We start from the raw sequence: 15,002 nt of genomic DNA, 5'->3' as shown, positions 1-15,002 counted from the left end.
ATGATCATAGATAAGCAAGCGTTTTAGAGAGATGTTAGCCCCCACGTACTTGAAGGGGAAATTGCCAATGTTTATTTAGAGAATACCCTTGAACTCTCTAATCATGTTAGCCTGTAGATTATTAGTGTACATAAGATGACTAATAAAGAAATTATTACCTTTAATAAATAGTTAAATGCACCCAAGAGTAATAGCCTTATCATCATGCATAAGATTGAAAAAGATATGCAAAACGATAATGAAAAGATATGGGGAAAGAGAGTCGCCTTGGCGAATACCCTTTTGCCTCCAAAATCCACTAAGACAGGGACCCATTTATGAGAGCCACATATGAAACTGAGGAAATTCAACAAAAAAATCTGTCAACAAAACATTAAGGAAACTGTATGCATACCATAGCCTCCCAAATAGAACTCTAGTTGACCCGATCATAGGCTTTCTCAATATCCACTTTTATCATGATATACATTTCTCTTCGCCGACACTAGCAAATATGGAGTGGGCTAATTCATGTGTAAGAATAATATTATTATAAATATGCCGACCTACTACGAGGGCAAACTGCTTAGAGGAGATAATCTACGGGAGTAGAGGTTTTATCCTATTGGAGATAAAATTTGCTAAAACTCGATAAACCATATTGCAAAGGGAAATCGAACAATAGTCTACTACCCTAGTAGGATTCAGAATCTTAGGGATAAAGGTGAGGAAAGTTTGGCCCTAGCTCGAGGGAATCGACACAATCTCGTGGAACTACGCAATAAAGAAGACCAAATCAACCCCAATAGTATCACATTAGGTATGAAAAAGCTCAATTTGGAAACCATCCGCCTCAGGGGCTTTCCCTGCTAGCATGGACCATATCATCAACTTCAGCTTATCTAAGCAAAAAAGCTTAAGGAGCTCATCATGGCAATCATAACTAAGACAAGGGAGGGTCAGCCAAGTGATCTGAGGGATAGAATTGTTATCTATGTTTGCCCACAAGGAGTGATAGAAGTTCACAAAAGCATCTTTAATCAAAGTCGGGTCCTTAGTAAAGGGAGAATCAGCAAAATCCAAACTCTTAATACAGTCCCTATTATGCTGAACTTTAATAAACAAGTGGAAGAATCTTGAGTTATCATCCCCATCACGAAGCCATTAAATTATGGCTTTGCTCTACCACTTAAGACTAATTTGTTTGAGTAAGGTGACATACCAATAATTAAGACGAGCCAACATACGACTCTCCAACACCCCAAGTAACTCTTTAGCCTCTAAAGTCAAAATGGGCCTTAACTTCAGCAAAGTTAACCTCAAGTCTGTTGAGGCAAGACTAGTTCTAGTGGAACATCGTGTGACCAACCAGGGATATGTTTGAGTGAAAGTCCATCAGGGCCAAATAGTGGGCAGGCGAGGCTTGGCTACTCTAAAAGGAATTCACCATGGCCTTCTTAACGTCCTTGTATTCTAACTAGAACCTCTCAAACCTAAATAGGGGTCTACTCGTTGCACTTTATCCAAGTGAATCAAGAGCAGGGCATGATCTAAAGCAATGTATAGGAGATAGTCAACAAAAATAATAGCACAAGAATCCGAGAAAGCAGCATTAACAAAAATCTGGTGAAACTAAACAAAAACCCTAGGATTACCATGTCTGTTATTACACCAAGTAAAAGTGCAGCCCTTAAACCCGAAATTAATAAGGTCGGTAGAGGAAAAAGGAGCAAAGAGCTCAAGTAGAGTAGCCGAGCTAGAAAGAGTTTCCCTCCAATTTGTCCTCTAGATTCCTAGTACAATTAAAATCACCTAAGACCATCTAGTAAATATTACTAGTATCAAAGAAATTTAATTCATGCCATAACTAGTTATGCTGAAAAGCAATAGTACTAGCATATGTAGCAGAGAGGAGCCAAGGCATTTTACCTGGCTTAGAGATCACTAGATGAATAACCTGTGGACAGGTATGAACAATCAAGGCTTGGATGGATGCTGCACGCGATCCAACCACGATGCCGCCGGCCGCACTTGCTCCAACAATGAAATGCCCCGTCCAAACCTAGCTGAGCCTACATAAAAAGGCCACAAATTTAAGATGATTAAGATAAGACTCAAGGAGAATAAAAGATTAGGAACATTAGTATTTAAAAGCTGTTGAAAGGAGGACCGCACATCTCTTTGGAAATGCCCCAACAATTCCAACAGATCAACTTCATAGGCAAACAATGAATGAGATATGGTCCGACTCGATGGAGTCTTGCATTGCGGTATTAGTAGCCCTCGGTTGAATAGTCAACCCCGAGCATACGCTTGAATCGCGTCGAGCAAGCTCTCAAGTGGAGGAGCGAGACCATTCTAATGAAAGACGAATGTCTATCCAGCTTTCACTTCCTTATGGAGCACCCCACCGAACTGGGGATGAGATCCGGATCGGGAGGCTCCTCCGGCTTGTCCACATCCTCTTGCAGGGCCTGAGCCTTGGCTCGTTCCAAGGTCGTGGTGACCAGAGCAACAAGATCTAGATGCTTAGGTGAGGGAGAAAGAATTTGAGACTAGTTAGGAGGTAAGCAGAGGATATTGGGAAGAACAAGCTACTAGCAAGTAGACTCAAAAGAGCCCAAAGAGAGGGGCTCAGTAGGCTTGACCGAGGCCATTAGAGGCGCAGGAGGGCCGGTATGGTTAAGACTGACCTGGGTCAAATCAATAAGGGCTGCACCAGCAAGAAGCATAAGCATGATCGGATCGGCAGACTCCACTGAATTCAATTGGGTTATATAAGGATCATATGTTAGAGGCGTCGCACAATATTGAGATGAACCGATAATAATATGAACTAATTCGGGCCCAATGACCTCTATGCTACTATGTTCAAAGCCTGCTCTCTAGAGAGGAACCTCAAAATCGCGGTGGTAAAAAAAAATGATTTCCTCCTCGTGTTTGAGCTCCTAGTTGACAAATGGAAAGTGTGGTATAGGGTTTCGTGGTCCTTCAATCAAAATCTTTTTGCTCTTTAACCATTTCAAGGCTAATGTTCCATTAAGTGCATGGGTGTTCCCATACTCGAATTTTGGGTGCAAGTTCATGACCTACCTCCTGAAGTTCTTGTTGATGAAGGAGACTTCTATCTAGGCAACCTCTTCTCACGATGGGGAGAAAATTGCAGGAGTTCCAATTTCTAATCGTCAAGCTTTGGAAGTAACTATCCATGTGGAAAGGCAGCCCTCGACTCCAACCCAATGTATTTCATGTCAGCATCCCTTCTTCTCCCTCTCGTGCTCAAAAACATTATTACTATCATAATTAACATCTTGTGGGAAGCAAAGGATGGCGAATGCAAAATGCATCTCCGTAACCGGGAGAATCTCTACAAACTGATTCTAGAGGGCAGCCTTGGCCTCAGGCACCCCAAATTAAAAAAATAAAAAACTCATACTCAAGCTCATTTGTAGATTGGTCAGCAACCCTTGCTCAATACACTCGCCTACAGAACTTCCTTCCCTACAGAAAAAAAAAACTCATTTTGAGTACACTCTTATCTTCTTTTTTTTGAATGTTTTAGCATACATTATTTCCTACAACAGCTCTTAGTGATGTCTGGCAAACAAAAGAGCTTTGCTGTTCATTCTCATGGAAGTGTAGAGAAATTACGCACACAATTAACCTAAAGAAAGGTAATTCTTCTATTATCTGCCTAACCAAGCAATCTAAGAAGAGAGTGAATTAGGTTTACAAACCAAATATGAAAATAAAAATATACAAATATACTCACAAATTATAATAATAATTTTTTTTTTAAAATTATATGTAAATTGAGAATGAGTGAAGTTTTAGGGAAGTGAAAATACACCATGCATTTTCCTTTTATTATTATTTACACTTTATTATCATCATCCATAAACTTGTCTCGGATTTTCCATCAAGAGCAACAAAATTACACTCTGAAACCTTAATTGCAAAGATAGTTCCGAGCTTACATGAAGGAACTAGAGGTTGATAAAGAAAAATAAGAAAGAAAGATCACAGTTGTTGATTAGTAATTAAGAGGAGAAAGAGAGGACATTTTGTTCACCAACACTACTAAAAATCTAAACTTGCATAGGAAAAATAGTTCACTTGGACGACAAATAAAAAGAAAAAAAAAAATTCTCATTCCAATTTCCTGTCATCCACGACATCAGAAACTCCCTGCAACAAGAAAACTGGAGAATAGTTGTGGTGTCGGATGACCGCAAGCATAACAAAAGTGTTTGCAGCGAGGAACAGAAGGCTTGCCAACCATAGCAGTATGAAGACATTTTTGCCCTTGAATTCAAGAAGGTAAGCCCACATTAGCCAATGAACTTGAGATCCCATCCACACAAAGATGAATATCAGACCTTTTGGTTTCAACTTCATACTGCTCCAAGGAAGAATGAGGGGCAACAGGCAGAAGAACCACACAAAATACTGTGCTGTTATAACCTGTCAATCAATATAAGACCAATTAATATTTCATGAGTTCTGACAAGATAGCTGGTGATTAATCTAGTAAAATTATACTTTCTTGATTTAGTGAAGTAAATTGAAGTTCCTAAACTTACTAAAAGAGCATCTATATTCTTATTGTTTTATGTCTCCATCACAGATTCATATGTATGTTTGCCTTCTAAAGGAAAATGGAGGTTTAACATGCTAACCTTGTTAAAAGCAACAAATGCAACTGTCTGCACGAAAAGGCAAAATGGAAGATCTGCAGCAAATTGCAAAGCAAGGGCAAGCTGCACCATGAATTGTGGTAGAAAAGATATAAGCTTCTCTATAGCTGAGAAACCATGCTGGTGATGAAGATAGATGTGATAGAAATATATGGAGAAGTTGTGTCTTGGATCAGTTCTCGTGAGATGATACAGCAGAGCTTCATTTAGAAAATCCCATCCATAGAGATGGAAAAAAAGAGCAGTCCAAAAGAAGAACATAGATCCAGAGAACAACCCAAACATTACTGTTTGTCTTGTTACAATACTTCTGAAGCTACAACATAACGCAGTCCAGCATACTGATGGTTTTACAACCTGTGAAGTGGCTCTTTTGGATGGTACATATTGTCCAGAAGTCCATTGCATAAGGGCAGGCTTCCCAGCAGTGTAAATTTTCTGTTTACTGAGGACTAGGACAAATGGAAGGGAATATATAATTGGGAATATCCGAAAATGAACAACAAGTCCATACCAGAATGCTGACTGAAACACCTTTCCTGTAAACAAAACCAATAATATATAAGTGAAGACAGCTAAACAATTTAAAAAGACTGCAAATTGGGTTTCAACTAAACTAGATACTGCTCCATTCAAATCTGGAGTCATATCCAGCTATGCAATGTATAATAACAGCATGCCAACATAATTTATACTTAATTAACATCTGTAACATAAGATATATATTCCCAAGTACAATTTTGACAGCATACTAGGCGAATAGTATATCGTTGTGACAGAACTCAGCAGAGGGGCAAAGTCAAGCATGCATGCTAAATCTACAAGTCATAAACTATACCAAGGATTAACCACAAAGAATGTTCACGTTTTCATAATGAAAACATCTCCATTATGCTTTATAAAAATCAGCAATGTCGTATCTAAAAATGATAAACTTCTGTCATTCTTTAGAGCATGAACCATCTACGATAGTGTACCATTGGCATTTATAGAAGAAAGTCAGGAACATTCACACAAAAAAAAATAGTTTACTTAAAAACTAATACATCCTACATAAGAAGAACTTACACCATTCATAAGACAAATTATAATCCAGAGAATGATGGCACAAACAATGGGCTCACAGTTTCCCCTGGTACCAATGGTGAACGTGAATGGGTTGAAAAGCCAAGCTGCTACAGACCAGAGACGCAGTCTCTCCGGAACGCCGCGTAACTTCAGAATGGTGTCAATAAACAAACCAACGAGCAAATCTGTGAAACAAGTTCAAATTCAATTAACAATAAATCAAGCATTCAAAAATAATCATAAATAATTAAATATGAATTGAACCTGAAAAATGTCATTAAAAAATCAGTACTTTAAAGTACTGGAACTCACAAAGAAAGATTTTTTTCCCGACAAAAATAAACAAATTTACCATTTTCATCCTGATCTATTTTTCTAGCACAAGAGAGATGAAAAAAAAAAAGACGTGCCTGTAAGAGTTGAGATGTCCCCAATGAACTACTAATATGCTTGCTTTTCTCACAGTTAGTCAAGCTATAACACAAAAAAATCCAAAACCAAGTTTCATAGAAAAGGATAACTAAGCTAAGACCAGGACCATGTTACCACATCAAGAATAAGACTAACATTTCTTCGATTAAAGTCAATAAAAGTTATTCCAACAAATAAAACGCTCATCTTTTCACATACCGGCGGCAGAGAAGAGGAGCTTCCCCCAGGATTGATGCAGAGTAGAGTTGGGCATGAGCAAGAAGGCAAGGAGAGGGGAGTAACGATACGTCGAGCGCTCAAAAGGCGATCTCCCGGAAGCCACAATGGCGGCTGCGTCGGAGAAGACGAGGTAATCGACATCAGTGTACCGGACCTCCATATGGGTATCCTGCCACTCGCCATAGGCAATCAGGAAAAGCCGTAGAATGGCCGAAATCGCTATCAATCGACCAAGATTGAACGATTCCATGAAGTCCCAATCCAAAGGTCGCGCCTTTTGTGAGAACCCTAGTTCCAGGATCTGCGTATAGCCGTATAGCCGTATAGCAAACTGAGTACAGTTGGAAGTAAAATTTGCATTTGACACCCTACGATTATCCTATCGTCCAATCTAAACCTTATTTAATCTTTATTCGGAGATCCAATTCTTCATCTTTCTGGGAAAACTTGCAGAAAAGACCTCCCAAGTATTGAGCTAAAGATCCGGGGCTTAGGGCCAATACATTTAGCACCGTTAATTTCAAGTATAATTTTTTTCTCTTATTTTAAAATACAATTTATTTTTTTAAATAATAGTTAAATATGACAGTAACAACATTCTAGAATATAAATCTTCTTCGTCAAAATTACATCTTATATCATATACTAACTCAATTATTAATTTACCCTTAATATCTATCCTATAAATTTACTTTATATCAAATCAAATTAAAAGATATTTATAATAATTTCATAAAAAATAAAATACATTTTCGAGTTTTTGGCTAAATTAGATCGATTTTAATTTTTTTTTACCAAAATAGTTTACACTTCAAATTTAATACAAAAAATGGTATATTTCACTATTACTCTAGATAAAATGCTAAACTATTAAGTACTTTACTCGGTCTAAAGTAAAATACTAATCAGATAAGCGTTTCATCAAGTAAAATACTAATCTGATTAGTATTTTTATTGAAAGAAAAAAAAATAATACGCATAAAACGCTGGAAAGTCAAGCAATTTATTGTTGAAAAAACTACACAAAACCCATATAGACAAAAAATATTAATAAAAGTTTATATTATCAAAATTTTGTGCTGAGTTATCCATTTTAATCATAAAATATATCATTGTGAAGATATATAAATATTTATATAAGTTAAAATGTCGTGGTGATTCTCCAAAGCTAACTGCGCTCGGAATCACAAAAAAAAGTGACTGTAGCTCCTCCAAAACGTTCAACTATTTAGTGTTTTCCAAACATAAAACGCTTAAGAGTTGAGCATTTTATGAAATAAAGTTTTCAACATTTTCAATTAAAAGTAAAATGCTTAACTTTTACATATGGCTACAGTGTCACAGACCTATTTTGGTATTTAGTTTGGGGTAGTCTACTTAGGTAAATAAGATATAAAAGAGGGCTAGTTTGGGCTAAAGAGTCGATGTTTCGACCAATATATTTAGCCCACATGTTCACTTGAACAGTAATTCTTTTCTTATTCTAAAATATAATTAATAATTAAAAAAAACTAAATATTATAATAATCTTATTCTAGAATACAAATATTATTCATCAAAATTACATATCACACTGCATACTAATCTAATTACTAATTTACATTTGATATATATTTTATCAACCTACTTTATATCTAATCAAAGAATATTCATAAAAAACAAAATAATTTTTCTCTATTTTTTTCTTCACTTTATATCATATCAAAAATAATTATTACACACTTATTTCATAATACAAATAAACATAAGAATAATTATTTCTATTTAAATACCTACACCCTTGAACTATAAGGGTTGATTATATCTATGCCCTTCAAAATTTTCAAAGTTGATGTAAAGTACAATAAGAAAGAGAAATTAACTAACCAACCTTTGATTTGATATATAAATTTAAATAAGATAAGTGATTGTTTGAAGAGGAGATATGTGAGAATAGGTGAGTGGTATGAGTAAAGAGAGAGGATTTTTTAAAATGCTTTTATTCAAACCTAGTGTTACACACTGACGACTAATATTAGGTTGTACACAATGAGTAATATTAGAGCGAGAGTGCAGCGAATCCAAATAAAAACCTTGCATACCTTGTAATTTTAATATTTTAATATCTATAAATCATACCCTATGTTGTACAAATTATTGGTACAACATAGTAGAAACTTAATTATGACTCTTAGTTAAGATAACTATACTAAAATTATGACAAAAAAAAACCATGTCCAACCTAAAGCAAGCTTTGAGCCCGTTCACTTGTGGAATACAACTAATTCTAGAATAAGTATTCTAAATTTTAATACTAAAAGAAAAGAGCTAATACTGGTATAAGTTATTATATTGTTTACTTGAATACTAGTATAAGCAGTAATAATTATATTAGTAATCGGTGATATTTTGTATTAGAAATTGATGATATTTTATACCAAACAATAAAAATACCCTTAATTAAGTATAAAGTAGTAGTAATAATATATACTTTTCTAAAATTATAATATTTTTTATTGCAAATGCAGACTTAAAAAAATGTTTCATATATCTTGCACTAGGACAAATAGGGACTTACAAATGCATGGCAGTGCAAACATATAGCCATGTAGTGTGTGACAGTATAAATGTATAACCATATAGTGCATAGCAGTGTAGACATATAAACATATAGCTTATGAAAGTGTAAACATATAGCCATATAGTACGTGACAATGTCGTTATATAACTATAGTGCGTGACAGTGGAGACTTATGCAGTTATTGTGCAGACTTATGTCCTTTGTACTATGATGTAGTACGAATATAATAGTGTATTTATGTGACATGACTAATTTTCGGGAGAAGAGAAAGGTGAGAAAAAAATCTCAATTATAGACGAGGTAATGTGTAATTAAGTGTGTCTAATCTAAATATAAAATATTAATTGTAGATTATTATTAAATTATTTTTTAAAAGTTATATGGAATAAAATAAGAAAAAATGATGAATTAATATACCAGAAGAAGCTAAGTTATAATTTAGTTACTACAAATTTATTTTATAATAAGATCATTCATATTCCACAAGTGAACTGGGGCCAAGAGAAATTGGTGCATCAGTTTTTAACCCATCGTTCCAGTTTTAAAAAATTAAATTTTTTTTTGTTGACAATTTCGAATGTGATATAGATTTCCATCAAAAGAGAGGAGAGCATAGAGGAGAAGAGATGATTGAGAGGGAGATTCAAACGAATAGTGAAGTAAGGTATATCATGCATTTTTATAAGAAAGGGTGCAATTTTTAAATATTAAAACTATACTGTAAATCTCAAATACATGAAAACGTAAGAGTATTAAAGGCATATTTTTCCAAATAAATAATAAACTCTATCTACTAGATGATATGACCATTGGTTTTCTTTAAATCCAATTCTTATACAGAAGAAAAGCTAGCTCTCAATACATTTTACATGGGTGAAGCCTGCAACATCTCCAAGCTCTTCAACTTCTTTAGCAATCTCTTCAGCCTTTGCCATTACTTCTAACAGCTGGAACACTATGCATGAAGAAGAAGAAGAAGAAGAAGAAGAAGAAGAAGAAGAAGAAGAAGAAGAAGAAGAAGAAGAAGAAGGAGAAGGAGAAGGAGAAGAAGAAGAAGAAGAAGAGATTCCACATCTCTTCACCTCCATTGGAATATTTCTCACAATTGCAAGCTCAGATAAGAGCAGAGGTGCACATAACTCTGACCTTATCATATGGAAATGTTTCAAGATAAACTCCTTTTTGTCATTCCTCTTCATATTGTAGATGTTGCTTCCAAATTCTCTAAACATTATTGCTAGAAATGTGCATGATGCTTCACATGATTCTCTGGCCACACTCAGTGCTTCTGATGGTGAATGCTGTTGTAAGAGACATCAGAGAAATTGGGAACTCAAATCATAAGTTGAATAATCAGCAATAGTTTTTAAATAATTTTTAATAATTTATGCAAAGGTAAAATAATCTTTTTTGAATGTAAGTTATATTTTAGTCATGATTAGTTAGAGCAATTGTAATATTAGAAGAGTTTTTAATAATACCAAACATTTTACAATTTGTGATTTACATCTGATGATAGTTTAGTGGGTTTTTTTTACATAATTGCCACTGAAAACTTTCAAAATATTTATAATTACCACTATATTATTTAAAATATTAAAATTGTTACTAAATCTTATGACTCTTTAAGAATTGTCATTATAATTAGTTTTTAACATAATATTCTTGACAGATGATTATTACAATTATGTAAAAATCCCTAGTTTATTTAACTCTATGGAAGTGACTAAAAGTACATTTTCTAATCTTAAACCCACACTAAACAAAATATATAAACGATTCGTTAAGTTTGGCACTTTTGTAATTGTATTTTAGGCGAGAGTATTTTAGAAGTATATAGAAACAGATACGGCTAAACAAGGATATTTTAGGTTTCTTAGTAGTTAATTTTAGTATTCTTATCGGTTTTTATTGGCATAACCTTGCTCTGATACTATGTTGTTAGAGAAATCTCGTAACGTGTTATGACGTAACATTATTAAAATATAGGGCGTTATTTAAAAACTTTCCGATAAAATTTAGAGAAATATCTCACCTTACGGATAAATTGCAAACATTCACTCAGTGCTATAATAGAACAGGCAAGTTCTCGAAAATGCTCCCCAATCTGCAAGTATTTGTTCCAAGGATAGCTGAAACCAAACCTCCCATGCCATGGTTCCCATTTTGCATTTTTGGCCTAGTTTCATAAATTAGTTAATATATGGATATTATGTTTGGGAACAAACTTTTTTAGGACATCAAATTTATTATCCATAAATTAAATGGTAGTTTTGAATAATTAATTAAAAGCATCATAAAAAATTCATACCAAAGTTTCATCTGTTGACTTGGAGGAGATGATTGATCTACATCTCTGATGATTATAAGCTGTTTGTGTTTCCTTTTTGCCTTCCTGTGGATTAATATTTTCCACCATGTATTCTGGAATAGTTGAGAGAAGAAAAATAATAATATATGTATATATAAGAAAATGAATTCTAGAATTTGGGTAAATTTATTTTTAAGAAAAAAACATACTATATTTTGTTTCTATTATCATTAAAAACAATCTTAATGTTAGTTTAGCTAATAGATAGTTACCATATAGATGTGAGTTAAATTTTATAAGCATAGTGGATGTAATACCTTGTGGTAAGTTAACATGCTCCTCACCCCCTCTTTGGTAAATAATTTTATCCAGAGATATTTTAGTTTTTCTATTAGAAAATAAAATATTCTGATATTTAGGTTAAATTTAGGGTTTTTTTTTTTTTGCATACATGCCCTTCAAAAATCACATATCTATGTTTTATACTCCTCTAAATTTGATATTTACATATATATACTCTTTAAAACCCTTTTTTTTTTTTTGCATGGATATCTCTTGGAGTTAATTTAACCATTAAAATTTAAATAATTTAGATATAAAAAGATGAAACTATCATTATTCTAGATTTTATAAAAAAATTAGTTAAGTGTATTTTTATCTTCTTTTTTTCTATTAAATTATTGAGACTTAATTGAAAAGTCACCGGATAGATATCTATGCAAATAACATATATTTTAAGAGATATAAATATCAACTTTAGAGGGGCATATAAGTAAATAAGAGATTTTTTTAAATATATACATTAAAAAAAACCCTTAAATTTAAATTGTGGAGTCACAATTAATGATTTTGACGGCAAGTATAGTATCTCGAAGAAGCTTTCATGCACAATAATTGTGGTAAAGAAATCCTTAGAGAAAAATATTTTTCATGAGCATATACCTTCTATAGAGCAAGCAAGGTGATCAAACTTAGTGGCCAGGGATGCATGGAGCTCATCTCCAGCCCAGTTGGGGAAGACGAATAAGCTTATGAAGATGCAAATGACAAAGCCCATGCATATGGATGAGAGACGGTCGCATGTAATCTTAATAATTTCATCACCACGGATGCCAGAATTCGCAATCAAACTGAAGGTGAGGATAAATATCAAAGCCCCGTAGTCATATTTCTTCTTGAAGTTAGGAACCATTCGAAGATATGAAGCCGGTATACCTAAAAATTTATACGGTAACAATGCATTTATAAGCTATCATATGCAAATCACGTGAACAATTATGTAATATGCTTACCCTTATATCTTGAAAGGAAGAAGAAAGATGAAGAAATCTTAGTTTACAAAAAATATCCTTACCTTCTTGGGGAGTTGTTTTGTTTTGTTTTTTTAATTATTTCAAGTGGTCTAATTGGAATTGTTCTTAAATATATATATTTCTTAAAGTGATTGAGAAATTATTGAGAATTGCAGTCAAATTAACGAAGCGTACTTATAAAGAAGAGAGATGTACTAATAAGCAATGCTTTGCCAATTCCACCAATCTCTTGTGCTAGTAGAGCAACCAAAGAACCAAGACCACCACCAAGGATAGTTCCAATCCCACGGTTTATGCCCTTGCTTATGGTTGCACCTAGTGAAAGAAAGCAATTCCTAATAATTACCTAAGATAGTGTTAGAATATCAAATATAAAAATCAACGTAACTTAAGATTTTAGAGTAGTTGGTCGTATTAGACGAGAGGTTTTGAGTTCGAATCATGTAACACATCGAGTGATTATCTTAGCTATTGTTATATATCATACGTACGGCGGATATACCTGCAGTGTACTCGAAGACGACTACGACGGTCATCACCGCCCACATAGCGTTGTCACCGAGCCGGTCATGTACCGATTCTAGCATGTAGAGGAGAGACACCAAGACCAGAGCTAACCCTATCTTGACTCCATGAATCACCCATCTAATATCAATGCCAACCAACTGCTGAGGAAGAAGAGAGCAACCAAACTCCTTTAACTTGCCAAGCTGTGCCTTTGGTCTCATAGCTTCCCCAAAGTCTATCAACACTGAGTGCTGAAATGTTTCTAATGGTGTAGATGTTTTGGAATCCATGGATCGCATCATACCGATAGCAATAACATTGGTGAAGAAATCTATGAGTATATATACAAAATATGGGGATCGATTGGAGCATATATATATATGTATATATATACACACATATGTGTGATGAGCACTATATGTATATATATATGTTAGGTTTGAAGCACTAGTAGGTGAAGCTAAGTGATGACGCCATGTCTTTTTGGAATGCCATGTAAATGCGCAACTAAATATTTGTGTCCTTGGATGCATGATGGAAAGAATGGAAACCTCAGTGGCTTCCACTATGAGGGCATTTGCTTTGCTTGGATCTAACTCAATGGATTAATGAGATTTCTCTGATCCATCCTTTTCCTTCTGACTTGATGATAAGTTGCATTAATTAGGTTATTGTCAATCCACTCCTCATAGATAGGAGAAAATTTAATTAAGTTTGTCTAGGTTTGTTGCTTTTTTATTAATCTCTTTATTCCAAGTTGTAATAAAACCTAGGCTAAACTATGCTAATTGAGTTGCGTTTTGCGGGTAGATGAAATGCAAATATTAATTAGAAAAAATTACAATTTATTCCATGTGGTTTGGATCGATTTCAATTTACACTTGTGCACTTCAAACTTAAGCATTTAACTCTTCGAGGGCTTAAATCAAGTTAAGTAGAATGGAAAAAAAGATTTCTTTATCCTAACAAAAATATGGTGTTATTTGAGAATACTAAGATTTGTCTGATAATTTATAATTTATTTATGGTGAAAAATATTGGCCCTAATGTAACACTGTTAATTTTTGACAGAAAATCTAATAATTATAATTTAGTCCGATAAGCAGGAAGGTTTATGTGTTTCAGTTAAAATTGAACTAAACCACAATAAAGTAAACTATAATATGCTTCATTAATTAGTATATTAGGATATAATTAAATAGGTAGATTACTCAAAATCATTAATTATACAAGGATTAAGTTAAGTGAAGTAAAATTAGTGATCATAGGAACAAGATGTAGTAGAAGGATATCTACTAATAAATATAGAAAAAATTATATTGTTGTGTGCCACTAGCACCGGTCATAAGATGCATGCTCATACATTATGTATGATTAAATCTTACTAAACCATTAAAAATAATAAAATATTAGTAATAAACTGTAGTAAAAAAACTTATATGAAAATCCTCCTACTAAGGTAGATATGCGTAATGCGAAAACACACAAGACATATACTTCCACAATATGGTGTCTAGCTTGTAGATCAACCTTGACAAGTTTTGCATGCTTTCCTTTGCTTCGGATGAAGATGCTCTACCATGGATTAATCTTTTGGACTAATCTTTTTAAGTGTAAAGATGATCTCTTCCTTGTCAACTACTTAGGTTGCCCCATGACTAGTAGCCTATAATTGTCAAGACTGAGAAGTGACTCTTCACTTGGAAGGCTAGGATTTCGTTCACTAGAGGCAGGCTCACCATAATCAAAGTTGTACTCTCAGCCCTTTTGACCTACTTACTCTTAGTATTATGGGCCCTAGATTCGGTCGTCTAAAGGATTGAATCCTTATATTGGGCCTTCCTTTAGAAGGGTGAGATATGAATTTCGGTATTCTATTGCAAGATCAATTGGGCCAAAATTTGCTTTCGTAAAAG

At 33.9% G+C, this 15,002-nt stretch overlaps 2 protein-coding genes across 2 annotated transcripts; both read right to left on the bottom strand.

The window, feature by feature from the left end:
* Window positions 1-3,818: 3,818 nt before the first annotated feature.
* LOC140798501 (GPI mannosyltransferase 1-like) lies at window positions 3,819-6,688 on the bottom strand. The gene is made up of 4 exons (XM_073152350.1): window positions 6,375-6,688; window positions 5,747-5,929; window positions 4,659-5,215; window positions 3,819-4,443 (listed from the first exon to the last, which is right to left on the bottom strand). The coding sequence occupies exons 1-4, from the start codon at window positions 6,643-6,645 to the stop codon at window positions 4,129-4,131; spliced, it is 1,326 nt and encodes a 441-aa protein (XP_073008451.1). The 5' UTR covers window positions 6,646-6,688; the 3' UTR covers window positions 3,819-4,128.
* A 5,506-nt stretch (window positions 6,689-12,194) lies between these two features.
* LOC140798966 (aluminum-activated malate transporter 12-like) lies at window positions 12,195-13,376 on the bottom strand. The gene is made up of 3 exons (XM_073153059.1): window positions 13,082-13,376; window positions 12,754-12,894; window positions 12,195-12,481 (listed from the first exon to the last, which is right to left on the bottom strand). The coding sequence occupies exons 1-3, from the start codon at window positions 13,374-13,376 to the stop codon at window positions 12,195-12,197; spliced, it is 723 nt and encodes a 240-aa protein (XP_073009160.1).
* Between the last annotated feature and the right edge of the window lie 1,626 nt (window positions 13,377-15,002).

Source organism: Typha latifolia, chromosome 12 (assembly GCF_019914945.1).
Source record: "Typha latifolia isolate L0001 chromosome 12, TyphaL0001v2, whole genome shotgun sequence".
In the NCBI taxonomy this organism is placed as follows: domain Eukaryota; kingdom Viridiplantae; phylum Streptophyta; class Magnoliopsida; order Poales; family Typhaceae; genus Typha; species Typha latifolia.
The sequence above is the reverse complement of the archived record's forward strand: the minus strand, read 5'-3'. Positions and strand labels throughout refer to the sequence as shown.

Coding starts and splice junctions, on each gene's coding strand:
- LOC140798501 (XM_073152350.1), bottom strand. CDS start 6,645: ATGGAATCGTTCAATCTTGGTCGATTGATAGCGATTTCGGCCATTCTA. Junction 5,216..5,746: donor TATAATTTGTCTTATGAATG/GTGTAAGTTCTT, acceptor TTTTGTTTACAG/GAAAGGTGTTTCAGTCAGCA. Junction 4,444..4,658: donor CATTTGTTGCTTTTAACAAG/GTTAGCATGTTA, acceptor ATTGATTGACAG/GTTATAACAGCACAGTATTT.
- LOC140798966 (XM_073153059.1), bottom strand. CDS start 13,376: ATGGATTCCAAAACATCTACACCATTAGAAACATTTCAGCACTCAGTG. Junction 12,895..13,081: donor CGTCTTCGAGTACACTGCAG/GTATATCCGCCG, acceptor TTCTTTCACTAG/GTGCAACCATAAGCAAGGGC. Junction 12,482..12,753: donor TACATCTCTCTTCTTTATAA/GTACGCTTCGTT, acceptor ATAAATTTTTAG/GTATACCGGCTTCATATCTT.